Consider the following 17,669-nt stretch of genomic DNA (forward strand, 5'->3'; position numbering starts at 1 on the left):
ACATTGATCCTAACTATGGAAAAAGATGTAAAATATTTTATTTAAATTTATTATTTAAAATTATATTTTTAACCTGAGAATGGCTACCTGGGGTGATTTTTCAACCCCTCAGTGTCGAAAAAATAAGGCTTACGTCACAATAATTTTTTTTATTTATTGATTAAAAATCCATATCTATCTTTTATTCGAAGGTTCCGAGATCCAACTCTCTCTCGCATAATAGGAAAAATTTAGGATTTGTACATTCATAGTACAGACTTATTAAAACTTGCTGGATGTAGAAATCACCCCAGGTGATCGTTTATTACATTTAAAAAATTAATAAAGTATGGTAAGAGTTTAATTATAAATTTCAAATAATAATAATTGGAATGAGGTTATGAGTATATATATATATATATATTATAATTATTATAATTATTATTTATTATAAACATATTATATATATATATATATATGTTTATAATAAATAATAATTATAATAGTTAACATAAAATAGAAAAAAATAAAAATTCAATGAAAACATGCGTAAATGCTTACAAAAAAATAACAAGAAATAAAATAAATGTTATAAATTTATTTAATGTAAAACATGTTTTGTTAATAACAAAAGTAATATTTTTGTATATATTTGTATATACTTATTATATTATATTTCTATCCGATTAATGCATAAAAGATTTTAAGAAGAATCGAGTTTTAATATAAATATTAATTTTTATTTAAAATCTCTGTAACTTCTATTTATATATAAAATAATAAACAAATATTATAGAAACAAGTTATTTTTAATAATTCTCTCTGAACAGAGCAAACACAATATAATTGACTTTATATAGTAGAAAGCAGCCTTATTTCAAATTGCTATAAAATGAATTAAGGGTCCCTTCCTCTCAGTTGGGTTCAAAAAATCGAAAATTTTTTTTTGCATAATTTGATAACTCTAGGTGTGTAGAATAGTGTGTTAAAAGCGCAAATTAGCGCTGATTAGCTGTAAGTATCCAAATATATACATTTATATCAACGAAAACATAACTTGAAACTTTAAACGCGTTTTCGCGGCGGAAGTGATAACTCACGTAATTTTCAATGAAACACTTTCATTTTTTTTTTACATATATAAAACTAGTTTGTCTATAGAGTAGACTACAATCATATCGATATATGCAATATTTAATTTTTCACAAGCAAAAAAGTATCGAAAATTTATAGTGAAAATTAATTTTTCTCTTTGGATTGCCGCCATTTTATGAATTTTTATTCAAAATAATTTTTTTTAGTCTACTCTATAGGGACACTTGTACTGAACAGGAAAATCGATTGATTCGATGTTTCAGACACATTTTACGACCTGGAGGACTTCCGCCATGGAGCAACCTATTCCGCGCGTTGCCCAGTATCCCGCTTCGCCAAATTATTTAAATGGGCTGAAAAAATTTGTATAACTACTTAAAAGTATCATAAATATAATCCAAAAATATTGAATGATTTATTTTGTTTACTTTCTCCACAAAAAATTCACAAAAATCACCTATTTTTTGGACCTACTGAGGAGAAGGGACCCTTAATATCCAGATATTAATTAATTTTCTTTTTACGGGCCTTTAAATATGCAATCCAATAAAAAATCCGTAATACAAAAACGTTTTATTAACAGATACCTTTATTTTTTAGAAATACTGTCATAATAAGTCGATTAATGTATGCTAGCTTCTTTCGATTTTTAAATTTTAAATATTGCTTTCTCCTTACTTTTTTTTCAGAAAATGTTGAGTATATAATATTTATTTATTTGATCGTGCCCTTACGACTTTGGATGGATTTCCGTACAATACATCGTTTTACATTGTTTTCTTTTCATATTTATATTACATTATATTATCTCTTATGTCTTATAATACATATTGTCCTCAAATACTAATAAATTACAGAACAATAAAAAATATGCAATATGTAATTACTAACAATGACTTTTAATTGGGGTGTAAAAATCACGCAAGATGACCATTTATACAAAAGAAATCAGGCACTCGTTCCCGGGTTAATATACAACGTTCTATAATTAAAAACAAAGATCGAAGTAAATATATAAATATTTTTGTAATAAATTTATATTTATATATTAAATATATAAAATTACTTTTTTGTGTATAAAGTTAAATTCGTGAAATTGCGCATTTCTTAATACGATAAATAAAAAGGGAATAAATTTTAGAAAATATTTCCTCCAGTAAGTCTGTCTGCTCGTCACTCGAATTTCTCGAGACATCTCTTTGACACTAACAAAGCGCGCGAGAGCACGCGCAAGAAAAGAAATGTCGTCTGACTGTACGGCTGTATATTTTCTACGCGAGATAGTCGCGATGCGTACAAGGAGAAGAAGGAGGTGGACGATGTGCAGGAAAGGACGAAGAGGAGAACGCGAGGCAGAAGCCTGTTTGGAACAACCCGGCGCGGCGGCGGCGGCGGCGGCAGTGGCGGCGGTCCAAGATGGCGTCCACGCTCGGTGGTTTCCCGTTTTCTCTTTCTCTCTGTCTCCTTCTCTCAGCTTAATTCCCGATATCGTCAGTCGACCCTTACCATCTTGCCCTTTTTTGGTGCGCGTTACGCCCATGGAATACGTAACAACGCGGCGCGTGATATACGTACGTAGTACGTAGAACGCATCTGGAGCGCGCCATGCCCGATTCTACGTTGCCTTATACCCGTGCACGCGTATGCGAGTGAATGCATGAACGCGTGCGTGCGTGAGTACATACATGAGTATGTGCGTGAGTGCGTTCATGAGTGCGTGCGTGAGTGGCGCGCACGTAACGGTATCGGGCACCACCGAAAGACGCACGGCCACCCCTCGGTCACGGATTAGCATATCAATCCCCTCGTTATACGACCCCATCGGTCTCTCTCTCTCTCTCATTCGCGCTCTCCATCCCTCCTTTACCCGCTCGATTTGCGCCATTAACGTTTCACGCGAGTACATAGCCATTGTTACCTTCAATCGTAGGCTCTACTTGATATCCCGGACTATAGGTAGTTATAGATTTTAAAGCAGTCCTATTTGACACGCGAATTTTAGCTAACCGGAAATTTTAGATTAGCTCTGTCTGTCTGTCCAAACTCTCCTCGACGCGACATTCGGACTTTAATTGCAAATCATAGACAAATCATGGACAAAGTGAAGACTAAGTTTAATATTTAAGAGAGTATTAGAAAACTACTCTATAGTGATATTAACGAGAGATTAATGTAATCCTTACGTCCGACGATAATAAATATCAATACTGCTAATAAATATCGTCGACGAATTGCATTAATCTATTGCGTCTGGTAATATGGTATTAACCATATATAAACGACTGCCGCATTATACTACTACCACCTTGCATTAATGTTGAAATATGATATTAGCTGAGTTATACGTTAATGGATAATGGAGTTTTTGCGCGTAAACCTTGCGGACAAGATCATCAATATAATTAGCGATCTTTCCGCTTTTCTCTAACTGAAATAATCATATGTATGTATCATACATATACAGAGTGTTTCAGATAACTGTTACAAAATGAGACGACAGATGCAAGGCATTAAACAAATATTTTTTTAGCAAAGCATGTCCGGTCATACCGTTATGAAATTACAAGCTATTAAAAATTTTGTTATTGGACACTTTTTTATCTTGGACACTTTTATCTTTTTTTATCGAGTTATAACACAATATGTTCAAAGTTATCACTATGTTGTTCAAACATAAAACTATCATTGCCGTAACAAAGATTGTTGTATTTTTTAAATACTGTTTTTGCCATGGATCACCGTTGCATATGATGACCATATCCTGGTCATGGCAAGAAAATCTCTTTCTGTTCGACAGATGTTTCATACATGGTAATCCTTAAATGATCATAAACGACTCCAACAAACTTAAATTAGCTGAACGTACAAACTATAGGATGAGCCTATGGTATCTAATTCATTAATGGATAACAACGGAACTTTTAGTTCCAACAATGTCTGATTGGATACGCTTTGCTTAATAAAAAATGTTTGTATTGATATCCCGCATTTACCCTCTTATTTTGTAATATTTCTGAGATTATTTTGAGATAAAGATCCTGATATCAAAACGTCGAGGCTATAATATTTTTTTTTATTATCGCCTTTCTTATATCAATATCGATATAAGGATTACGGTAAAAAGAGATTAATTAATATAAGTAAAGAAGATTAATCGACATATATGTATTTTAATTATACATATAAAAAAATATCTTTTTTTTTCTCTTTGCGTCTCGTCTGCACAAAGTGTCAGAAGTATTACATTATCAGGAATATTACATTACGATGGTAATATCTTTTTTATGAATCAGGAGTATATCACGCGCGAGCAAAGTGCAAATGAGACGATTATTACTGACTGCGAAACGAGCGGAGAAAACAATGAGGATTGCCGCGTCACGCGAATGCATCTCCGAGCGAGACCGCGATTCTTCTCACGGCGCGATCCTTGTAAGAAATATCAATCTTGCTTAACGCGTCACGAGAATGCTAATGTCAAGTCGCCACTGACATTGCTTTATTAATTCTGTATACCATTTGCATCGCACATCACTCTCGGCAACTAGGAAACGTGCATGCATCTTAATCTAATTATTATTCTCAATCAAACGGTTGACTATATTAATCGCAATTCTAAATCTTATTAAATATTTAATGATGTTAACAAGATATTATTCGATATTACTTGGGATATATCGCGATCCCCGCATCACGCAAATGGCAAATAATAATAGTGATTATCATAATAATCGACTCGTTAGAAATACGATAGAATAGTAATCCCGTTTGGATTACAAATTTCCGAATTAGCCTGAAAAACTATATAAGATCGTCCGATTTAACTTATCTTCGTGAAATGAGATCAACGCAAGGCTTTACGTTCGGGACTTTAGCTTTCCTGTGCTTACCTGAGTTTCGGTCAACGATAACGCCTGCGCCAATTGCTTTCTCTCCGCCCCAACGACGTAGTGATTTTTCTCGAAGGCGTGTTCCAACTTAAGCAGTTGGCTCGGGCTGAAGGCTGTCCTTATCCTCTTCGGTTTCCTGAAGGGCTGAAGTAAGAAGCCGGGTATGTCGGGACCTGAGACGAACAATTTTAACAAAATTTAAAATTTCAGGAAATTTTAAACTTTGTTTCGAGTCATTTAGATCTAATCTCTAAAATTATTTTAACAAGGCTCGGTTATCATCGCCGTATCGTTTTTCGCTGAAATTTAAAAGACGAGACGACAATGCAAAAGAAGAAAAAGGAGAGGAGAAGAAGGCGAGATTACCACGAAGTTGATGAGATATCATTAAGAAGGAAGGTAAATGTTGAATCTAAATAATGAATCAGCGATATGAATCGACGTTGGTAAGAACGCGTAATTCACCGCTAACAAATTAAAATGGTAATTTAATTACACGAGGAGCCGCTGCCCGCATAAGGTTTCAGACGGTTCAAACGGTTGGCATGAGCGAATGGGGGAACGGAGACCGCGCCGCGCGATTTATTAACGATTAATTAATTGTTAAACGCCACAACGTCATCCGGCTAGTGTCCGTGCGCGCCTCATAGAGCCTCGCCTTGAAAATAAATAATCGGCACGCAAGCCACGAATTCGTTCACGAACTGTAGGACCGTGCGTGCCGCAGCGCGACGCGGGAGAAAGAGAAAAACACCTACTCGTGGCGGTGGTGGAGAGAAGGTGCACAGAGCCAGGAACTCGGGGCCAGGTAATTGAGTATTCTACCACGAAAGAGCCATGTCGATCGACCGATAGCCACGTCTGCCGGAAGTCACCCGAGATGCTTTAGCGGAAAGCTCGGGACGATAAATCGCCACGTCGCCCGCACGGTTTCCCTCCGGCGCGGCGCGTGACTATACTTCGCGACTTGTATGTTATACAGAGTGTTAATCCGATTCCCAGCAATCGGTCTGTGAAATCGTCCAACAAGTATCGCAGGGATACGGAGTCGAAATCGAACTGTTAGAAAGTCCGCTGAAAATCGATGACAGTCTAACGAAAGGCGTTGTGCAGATTTAAAGAGTATATACGTTTACGCGTAATAATAATTTTACGCGACGATGTACCTACAGAATGTACCTTCAGCTCGAGGCTGAGAAAATCTGGAAAAAAGTTCTCGTAGAATCCGAAATAAACGTAACAGAATTTCGAACTTCTCTCCATCCTTCCCCGTGACGATCTCCGACATCAATTAGCATTTGCATGCGCCTTCCGTGTTATTATTCATTGCGGTTTCTAAATTACAGCGTCAGCGTGCAAAGTGATCTAAATAAGTCACGCGCAGTAGGTTACAGCTAGTAACCGGTATAACGTACACGCGACCAGCCGCAACGGTGAATCGTATCATTTGCATTGCGAAAAATTTATCCGTTAGGATCTTCGCGGCTGAAACTGACAAGTTAATAGCTGGATAGCGCAGGGACTGCTATATCCTCTAGACATCTGTACGTTTCCCATATTTTTTGCCGGCCGGCTGGATTCTCAATTGCGGTATATTAGAGCTGACAAAGTAATCGAGAAGTAGGTTAAACGCATCGACCGGGTAGTATCGCAATCGACCAATGAATCATTACATTTAATGCTGTCGATACTCAAGTACCTGCGACTTTGGATTAATAAATGAGTATCTTGATATCCGGAGGGACCGACCGATTCATACCAACAGTATTAATTCCATTTGCATCGTGAGAGAATCCATCATATAATCTTCGTAGATGATTTTATAGACCTATTCCATTCCGTGTGGCCTTCCGTCACGATGGCATATAAGTCGCATTTTTCTCATTTTAAGAAATCAAAAGATTCATGCAAGAAGATGATTAAATTCACGGCTTAATCATTCATTTTATTTGTCACGTTTTGTCTGAGATTGAAGAAAGAGATATACAATTTTTTAACAAAATTAATTGAGTGGCATATCTCTTCGAGTGTATATATATTTATATATATAGATGACTTCACGTCATTGTTTTGCTCAACAACTCATTTCTCGTTGTCACTCCTCGAAATCGCGTTCTCGCAGAAGAATCGCGAAACGAATACCTTAATAAACACGTCGCATACACGGGCATGTGGTGCTTAAACAGAATGCGCTTCCACGTGCGAGCGCATTCTTGCGAATCGCGCGGCGAAGGTTGATTCTTGATGGGATCAAAGCCTCGCGCGTGTAAATAGACGCGTTAATCGGCGCTATTCCAAGGTGGCGATAACGTAGTCCTCGTTCCATCTAATCCGACGTAATTCGCATAATCCATGTAAATCCTGGTGAATGAACTTGAAGAAACGCAGCATCACAAGTGCTTTACTTTTTTTACACACGTTTACAGAATAATAATAATCATATATATAGATATTCTGCATAATGTTTCTGATATTTCTATGATGTTTCTGTAATGATCGTATTTAAAAATAAATTAATATCTATTATGTAACTTTTATTATACATATATGTATATTGATAGGCATTGTATATAGCAGCATTAGTCTTGCTGGCGCCTCACCATTTGCATGTACAATTCTTTCTTTCATTCTTCTTTACGTCTCTCCTTGCTACAAAACTTATTGATTTTGAACATTAACAATAAAGATTATTATCATTTTATTAAAGTATATTTCGATTGCAATATATTAATCTATCTGTTAAATCTTACATCTGCGATATACAATGTATTTTTTACTGTTGTTTTACACAACACAGAGGGTGAACCCAGATAAATGTAAATTTACGTTGAATTACACGAGCGGGTGGTTCTCTGCAGGTACACGGCCGGTGCTAATTACAGCGACGGAATAAAGGATCATTAGCGGTGTGCTCGTGCGTGAAGTGATCGCTATTTATATGGGTAATGAATAGTAATGCGATGACTCTTACTGCGACCGTGCTCGGCCGCGATTTTGAATGCGCGACATATGTTGCATACCGTGACTATGGCCCGCAACTGTGAGGTAACAATCGCGTTTCGCTAATAATTAATCAGCTAGCAGAACGGCTAGAATTCTCGCTTAACGACGCGAGAAAAGTGCGCAAACAGTGCGCAAACGTGATAAATAATTATACCCGCGCTTTGGTAATTCATGATCGATGGCAAACAGAAATTGTCGAAAATGTATCGTAATAAGGAATATTATCATTCATCCAGGGAACAATTGCTACCGTATTTTAATCATTATATTTCAATTACACAGTAAAAAGATTTGTGTTAAATATAACATAAATTACAAGTCCCAAACGGTCCACTCAAATTTTTGTGTTAATTTAACATAATGTGAATATGTCAAATTATGACACAAATATTATGTCCATAATTTAACATAAAATAAAGAAAAGTTTGATGATATATGAACAAAAATTTTATGTACAACAGACATCTGTATGTTAAATATTATTGAAAAACATATGTTAATTTAACATTTTTGTATGTACAATAGACATCTGTATAATGTTAAATATAAATGAAAAGGATATTTTTTTAACAAAATTACATTATTTTTATGTTAATCTTACAATTAAATATAAAATGTGTTATTTTAACATTTGATTTACTTAAATATGAATTTAACATAAAAAAATCAGATAACATAATCAAAATTAGTTAAATTAACAATTAACACATAAGTATGTTGCATTTTTGACACAAAAACTTTAACAAGGTCCATTTTTAACAAAAATACACAAAATTTTTTACTGTGTACGTATTATGTATTCAATTCAATTTATAATATTTTTTTTATTATTTTAAGATCCTTAAACGAGCGTAAATATAGAAGATTACAATCATTTGAAGGACCTTGTATTCGAAATGCTTCACGAAGGTGGGCGATGCGCGATCGATCCGTGATCTCTATCGATCCCGTGGCCGGATCGCGGATGGACGCTTCGTCGTTAGCGGTTCCCTAGGAACTTCCTAGACATCGCCTGGAGCGACATGCTTAACTCGTCCATTGCCGTGCGGTGGGGAAGCGGAGAAGGGGGAAGGAGAAGAAGAGAAGGAGGAAACCACGACAACAACGAGGAGTACGAGGACGACACAGCGCGGAGGAACGAAGAGGCGAGTCGGACGGCCTGTAATTACGGGAAGCTTGTGCTGCGGCTTTCGCAGCTGAGACGCCCAGAGCGACTCGAAATTACTCAAAAATAAGACCAAATGGTAAACGTATCAAATTATATCTCCTCCTTCCTCCGCGCGGCCTACCAAGCTTCCCCCGGGTCTTGTCTCTTTCTCTCCACTCTCTCTCTCTCTCTCTCTTCCTCTTTGTCTCTCTCTCTCTTTCTCTCTCTGGTACCGCATTTTGCCAGCAAAAACCGCTCTCGCGCGCTTAACGCATCGCACTAATGTGTTTTTAATTGTCGCTAAGCGTGCAACGAGATGTCGACGATCGCGCACGAAACCAACGACCGACGCGACGCGACGGCGCGTCGCGAAACAGGTGAAAATGTAAATAGGGAAAGGTAGAGATGCGCCGGCGTTTGATGAGCTGTGTTAATATATCCGAGAAGAAAACGAACCTCGAAAAGGATGCTCTTTCTTAGGCTGTTCTTCTCGCTGTTCTTAAGAAGCACAGCGTTATTAAATTTAAAAGAAATTGCGAATACATAAATAAAATAGCGTCAAAGACTGTCAAACATCACCCTCTCGTTCCGAAACCCTAGATCTCTCTTCCTTATCGGAAGTCAAAGGTCCATAAATCTCAATGGAATTACGACGTGATAGCACGGCATTTTACTGATTGCTCGACTTTATTATTTCTCGTGGCTACCGTAATTACAGTGGCGATCGTCGAACTTTTTCACGAAGGTAATTTCATCACGTATCTGAAATAATTAACCGTGACGCTATTAATTATTCGAAACCGATCTATTTAATTCCGTTTGCTCTCGGACAATTTCAAACTGGCAACTGGCCGTAAATATATAGCGAGTCGAGGATTGCGTGGGATGAAGAGTTAATCTCATAACGGGAGATTAATTGAAAGTTGGGCCAATAGTTAACTCAAGGTGGCAGGCAGCCTTGAATACTAGGGCCACGATAAAATTCTTCGTCACCTAACACATCTTTGCGAGGAGATCTTCAAGTAAACTTATGTAAATATATAATAAAAACTTATATAAATATCATTGCGCAATTAACTATGTATACGTAATTACAATAGGAAGCGTGTGTGAGGCATCTTTCATATCTAATATCTTATACAAAACACGGAAAAAAAGAATTTGCTACTATACGGACAACTAACATTTTTTGCTGCGAGAGCTAATTAATTTTGCAATAATAGCAAAACCTTTTGCTGCAATAGCAAAGTTCAGCAAAACTGTTTGCTATTGCAACCAAATGTTTTGCTATTATTGCAAAATTAATTAGCTCTCGCAGCAAAAAATGTTAGTTGTCCCATATTTAACAAATATAGATTTGCTGTTGCAGCAAAACCTTTTTTTCCGTGAAGTGATTAATCGCTCAATACCGCGACATGATAAAAGTCTACATCTTCGTCACGTCTACTTCCGTCCATTAGGTAATATTCCATTAATTAAGCTTTATATAATAGTCACGACAACGTGTTGCCTTAAGTATCTTTATCATAATATCCCGTAAGGTCACAAGCGCGCCTAAGAATCCACGCATAAATTAATAAAACATTCGACTCGCGCGGCAATTACGAAACGACACCTTCCGGTTGCCGAAGCGGGGCCGTTTAACGATTTTTAACGGCCTGCGATCGATCGAACGCGGGCGGCGACGCGGTCCTTTGATTTCGCTACCGGCAATTTGCGAGCGGAATAGAAATGACGCGAGGAAATCCCATTTCCCCCGCGACAAAAGGGGTGATTGGCACGTTGTAGTCGTAAAGTCCGCCTCGGTGCAAGCAGCCGCGACAGGTTTTACGAGAGCGGCTATTTAAAGCATAATCGAATTCGCTAATGGCGATTATTAGCGCCAACGCGCTTGCACGTGCGGACTTTCGCGGCGCGGGCGAGTCGACAATCCCGAGATTCGGTATCACGCGATACTACGCAATGAAAAATCTAAAATCAAACGGTCAGAGGTTATTTACCTTTTCAGCTTTATTTGTTTATTTCGTATCATTTGTATATGTAGGGGAGACCGGGGGGCTAAACAGTCCGTTTTTTTTCGGTGCCGATTTTTAACAACAAAATAAATAATTGTAGTTAAATGTGGTATACCACTGTAAAGAGTGAACCTTTAGCTACAAAATTTATATAGGAAATTTTTGTCTACGTCGCTTTGTTTAACCGGTATAGAGCAAAAACGACAACGGTGGAAAAATTGAAATCTCAAAAATGCCGGGGTATAACAGTCTGCACTGCATTTTCAATACATATACGTACATCTAATCCTAAAAAAATAATAGGATACATGCAATAATTGTTTTTTAAGAAAAAAATATAAAAATTTATTTAAAATTTTTATGCGAAACACTCGCCCGACTTGTTTCACTCCTCGACGTCCGATGACTCTATTCGGTGTCTGAACGGTTGTAATTCCCGTCTCATCCATATTCCATATGCAGTGAGCCCGAAAATGCCTTGGAAATGCACCCGGACTGCTTACTGACCGATTAGCCCCAAACACAAGTTTCAGGTTTGATCGCCCACGAAATATTAGACATCAACGATAATGAAAAAACCACACTGGATTCGTGTTCAGCATGCATTACTCTTTATAATCACGTACCTCGAGATTTGGAGAGCAAATATTATTGCAGATATTACAAAATTTCCACGCGCAGAAAATGTAACTTTCACCTTTCGAAAACACGTTTGCCCTCGTAAAAATCATAACACGGCAGGTAACCTGCCGAAACTCCGTTGGTACCATGGGTACTATAAGCAGCGTTTACAATGTTAATAGCGAGTTCGCACAATATACAGGTTCCGAGATATTTGATTAGACGTATTTACCCCGTAGACGTTTTAGCCCCGGTCTCCCCTATATTTATAATAGAGGAAGTTGGGGTAATGTGAATCATCCTGTGAAGATAGCTGAACTTTGTTTTCGTAGAGTTGCAATGCCAAATGTTTGTTACAACGTGTTTCTAACAAATTTTGTTTATTTATAGTGAGTTTAATGTTATAGCAAAATTTTTGAAGGTAGATTTTTGTAGGGTAACTTTGAACCATGTTAGGCAAGTTTAACCACTTTATTTATATCTTGCAAAAGAATCATTTTTCTCGTATTTTAAGGCATATTAACAATGAAATAATCTATAATAATTATTGTATTATATATTTATTATATTCTAATTTATTACAAACTCTAATTTTTGTGCTCTTTGTAACAATGTCATACAAATATATGTAACATGTTTAAAACTTTTACTTACATAATATAATATACTTATAACGTATACTCATCATAATATTATTACTCTTGAAAGAAAAAAAACAATAGAATATAAAATGCAATACTTATAAAAAATATTATACAAACTATCTCAAAATTATTCGATATCGCTAGTTTCTCAGAGCAACTAGTTATTGGAAAATTATATTTTGTCTTTACATAATTATAAAAATATATTATTGCAATTAAATTGTAATATTTTTGTGTTCGTTTAAAAGGTTAAATTACGTTCTTTCAGTTTACGTTTTGTGTTTTATTTTAATTCTTGTATGTTCAAAGAAATTTAATGAAAAGTAAGTATTACTTTTTATTGTGTAATTAGTATACATTACTGAGTAGAAAAAGCTTCATCCGGCTTCATCCAAAAAAATCAAACCATAATTAGATTCTTTGTAGTACATATTTTAAGCACTGTATAAAATGATGTGCTACTTTTTGCAACTTTTACAAATATTCTATCTTCTAACAGTAGATTTTTTTAAGTGCATAAATAATATTGAAAAATTATCTAAATTATGGAATTAATTTTTCATAAAAGCTAAAAATTATTTATTTAAGTTGGCAGAACGGAAAAATCTCTAATTTTATTCACAATATAGGATGCCTATAAAGTCTGTCTCTACCCCTTTGAATAATTTTTCAATATTATTTACGCACTTAAAAAAATCTACTGTTAGAAGATAGAATATTTGCAAAAGTTGCAAAAAGTAGCACATCATTTTATACAGTGCTTAAAATATGTATACTACAAAGAATCTAATTATGGTTTGATTTTTTTGGATGAAGCCGGATGAAGCTTTTTCTACTCAATAATGTATACTAATTACACAATAAAAATACTTACTTTTCATTAAATTTCTTTAAACATACAAGAATTAAAATAAAACACATAACGTAAACTGAAAGAACGTAATTTAACCTTTTAAACGAACACAAAAATATTACAATTTAATTGCAATAATATATTTTTATAATTATGTAAAGACACAATATAATTTTCCAATAACTACTCTGAGAAATACTTGCTCTGAGAAACTGTTATTATGTTATAACATCAGAATATTTTACCGGCCTTATTATGATAGAATCTGCATTATACAAGTATAAATAATACTTTACTATGTTATTTGATTTATTTAAAAATATTGATTTTTTCTAGTTTTGTCCAGCTAGATTTGCATTTCATCCCATTGTGCGCCGTAAGCGATACACACCAAATCTTCAGGTTTAATTTTTAACTTTATGACAAGTTGTGCCATGCTGCCACTTTCTACGTTAGATTAGGGAGCCAATAGCTATAGTAATTCCACTTGCTGTCCGTCAGGTTGCAATACTTAATATTCTAGATATCGTGATGGTTCACGTTGTCCACATGGTTCGCGTTAACCCAACTACTTCCTCTATAATGATTATGTGCGAGTACGAGTCACTCTTACAATAAGAAAAAAATTGATTATACGAACTAAATTTGTATAATTATTAAGTTGCACTAAAAAAGGTATGTAGTTTATTCATGTCAACTATCAACATTTTTTAATTAAGAATTAATTAATTCAACTAATGTTTAGTTGAACGTATCGGATTAAATATTTTAGTTGACTGAAACATATTTTGCGTTTTTCAACAATTTTTTTCTCAGTAAAGACGTGCTTTATTTTGCACAACGGTAGAAATATTTTACGTACCATTTGCACGGTCACCTTCGATAAAGATGCTCATAACAAGGCTATTACACGCTGAAAACGTAAATAACTTCCGTTTTACACCTTCACACGCCATTTTTGCAATCGCCGTATAGGAGCGTAAACAAAAGAACGATAATCACCGAAATATTTATATACGCGCTTCGTCGTAACAACTCGTGTCGCGCAGCTCTATATTCACGAAGGTTTTTCGCGAACACTGTCATGTACTTGCATAAAACGCCTTGGTTTAGCGATATATTATGGACCGCGCGATTACACAGATATCGACGCGATAATGTGAACAGCAACCTGCTCTCTAACCCGTGCCGTAAAGCGCGTAGGCTACCATTTGAAATGTAAATAGAGTCCATAACTTCCTGGATATTGACGCAGCAACAAGCGTGAATTATATGTATCTAAAAATAATGTTATAATTTAAACGCAATATCTTCTGTTGCAAATCAACTAAGTCGCGATTATGATTAATCGTGCAAATTACCAATTAAATTGGCTGAGTCTTTTTCTGTCTTTTTTGCACAATCAACTCGACATCACGAACGTCAAAGCGGTCTAAGCAAAAGCGGACTGTATTCACTTTTCGAATCTAAACTCTTATTAATTGTACGAGCAGGATTGCACAAATGGTATTAAATTACTGAAAGCGCAATTCAGGATAGTTTCGATACATCTGCGAAAATTTTTGAAAAAAAAACTATATTATAAGGTGACAACTGGGAAATTAAATAACTGTTATTTTATAACTTTTACTGAATATAGCTATTGTATTTTGTAATAAGTGGACGTAATGAAGTAAATTAAATACTATATTGTAGAAGAAATCTGTTGTTATTAAAATACTCAATGCAAAAGAAAGGTAAGACTTTAGTGTATCACCCAAGTCCGATTTTGATGAAATTTTGTAGGTACGTAGTATTCACTAAATGTAGTCACAACACTGAGAGAAAAATCCAGGTCGTTCAAAAATTAACAAATGGATAATCCGATATTTTTAATCGGAATTATGAAAAGCCGATCAAGATTAGAATAATGTCTAATCAAGATAGCCGGATATCATTGATAATTGATCGGCTTTTTAAGAAAGTGTCGGATTGTCCGTTTGTTAATTTTCGAACAACCTGGATTTTTCTCTCAGTGAAGCAGAGTTGCGGAAATGCTTAGTTTCCGAGAAAATAAAATTTTAATTATACGGCTTAATTAACGTTTTTCAAGATTTTGATATGGAAAAATAATAAGAATTTAATAATATTTTATATTAAATTATATACTATATAATAGATATGTGTAATAAAAAAAAATATATAATTATTAGGCTACTAAGATCCAAACTTGGACCGTAAATGGCATTTTATTCTAATTTAATTGCATATCATAATATCATAACAGTCGTATATTTCTCTTATTGTTGTTAATAATATTTTGCTGAAATGTTTTATTTTATTAGTGTATTAGAGAACTATACTTATGTATTAAGTTGATAAAATATTATTATCAAGAACAAAAACAAATCAAAAAGAAGCTCATTTTCTTACATTTTTCACACTTTAAGCACCAAGCGGTGTGGAATGGACCTCGCTTCGCGTGGAAAGTTGGAAAGTATAAGTGGAAACTCATGTGGTTACGTTCTAATTATGAAACTTCTTTTGTTAATTACTTTTTGATAAACAACGAGTGACAAGATCAAAAAATGTAACGAGAAAATAAACTGTGGTGAGATGATTATAGTAAAAAATGTAAAAATACCATGCGCGACTCTGCGCGAGTCGCAATGATGACTCCATGAGTACTTATGTGATTAGGGGAGACCGGGGCTTGTTGGCACCGTTTTCACAACTTCGGCATTTAAGTTTTCAACAACTAATTTTCATGATTAAACAGTACTAATATGATAGAGAGAACCTTTCTCTACATTTTCATGCCAGGAACGCTCCTATATACTGTATAGTTTCTTTGTAATAAGTGAAATACGAACATGTTGCATTGCAGCCAACTTGCCCCGATAGTAGGGCAAGTTGGCTATGCGACAAAAGTCCATGTTAAATTAATAAAAACGTAATAGAAACACAAAACGGGTAACAGATATGTATGTACTTCTTGATGAAGATTGTATCTTTTAAAGTTATTTTGTAATTATCAAATAGCAAAATGCTGTTGCAGAAAAACAATTGTAAACTATTTTAGATGTAGCTTTATTCAATATAAAAATATTAATATAAATATATATATCTAGCTTCTATCAGCATTGTAGGTAGCAAATCACATACTCACACAGGTCTCACGCGCGCGGCAACAACAAGTCAAGTTAAGCGTGCCTTGATATGAGCCAACATACCCCATCCCTAAATACGTTTGATTTCAGTCATTTTATTACAATAAATTACTGTTGTTCCTCAAAATAACATGTTGTATAGTAGAAATGGGCATAAGGGGGACATTTAGAAAGAGACGAAGAATGAGTTAATCTAAGGTTAACAGTTAACCGACACTTGTGAAACTGAGCCTTAGAGAGGGACACGTGGCCAAAATTTCTTTGATTTCTTGTTTTTTTAAATTAAATTTTGACAATATTATACATACAATTTCCTAATACACTAATAAAATACAACATTTCAGCAAAAGTTTTTTGAATTTTTATTTTTTGTTTTATATTTTCTTATTTTAAATTCTTATTATTTTTAATCTTGAAACATGTTAATTAAGCCGAATAATTAATTAAAATTTGATTTTCTTGGAAGCAAGGCATTTCCGCAACTCAGCATACATTAAAGGTCGATTCAGACACAGCCGTGCCGTACCCGTACCGTATCACGGACAGAAACATTAGACAAGGATTCCTATTGTCTCCATCCTTGTCTAATGTGTCTCCAGCCTTGTCTAATGTTAACGATACGGATACGGTACGGGTACGGCACGGCTGTGTCTGAATCGACCCTTAGTGAGTAGTACGTATATCTGCAAAATTTCATCAAAAAATCGGACTTGGAGTATATTGGATAATATACTAAAGTAAAGTCAAAAAAAATACATATATGAATTTGTAAAAATCAATATTATAAAAAATGGTTAACAATTCGACTGGATGCTTGGTAATATGTGTTTTTTAAATGAAAGTGTTTGAACACGTACGATAATATCGATATACCTAATCGAGATACTTTTGGAAACTATTAAATATACTTTCTAACATTAATAATTATAACTATGCCTCCGAAGAATTTCAGCTAAATTCCTTTTATGGAAATAGCCGCTCAGATCTTCTGAGCATATATTACTGAACATGATGCAACCAGCCAAATTTCCAGCTTTTTATAATATTTATTTTTACAAGTTCATAATTATATATTCTTCTCGCAATACGTGTTAATAAAAAATGATGAGTCTCTGGAGAAGAGATTTATCATTTTTATTAGCACGTAATGCGAAATGAATGTACAGTATTTAATTCATTTGGTTTAGTTCATTTATTTAAAAATAATTATTTATAAGAACTGTTTAAAATAACTTTAGTTTCAGCAACTTTCCTTGTTATACTGTTTATATTA

General features: G+C 34.8%; 1 protein-coding gene across 1 annotated transcript in view; it reads right to left on the bottom strand.

Moving 5' to 3' along the window:
* LOC139779880 (uncharacterized) overlaps positions 1-17,669 on the bottom strand; it is a 51,329-nt gene that overhangs the window by 20,784 nt on the left and 12,876 nt on the right. Inside the window, exon 2 of the mRNA XM_071718357.1 lies at positions 4,965-5,137. Within this exon, the coding sequence (XP_071574458.1) occupies positions 4,965-5,137 (173 nt within the window). The remainder of the gene's footprint in view (positions 1-4,964; positions 5,138-17,669) is intronic.

The sequence above is a fragment of the Temnothorax nylanderi genome, unplaced genomic scaffold (genome assembly GCF_030848795.1).
Source record: "Temnothorax nylanderi isolate EJ_2023f unplaced genomic scaffold, tnyl_v1.0 TNYL_tig0248_pilon, whole genome shotgun sequence".
NCBI classification, from domain to species: domain Eukaryota; kingdom Metazoa; phylum Arthropoda; class Insecta; order Hymenoptera; family Formicidae; genus Temnothorax; species Temnothorax nylanderi.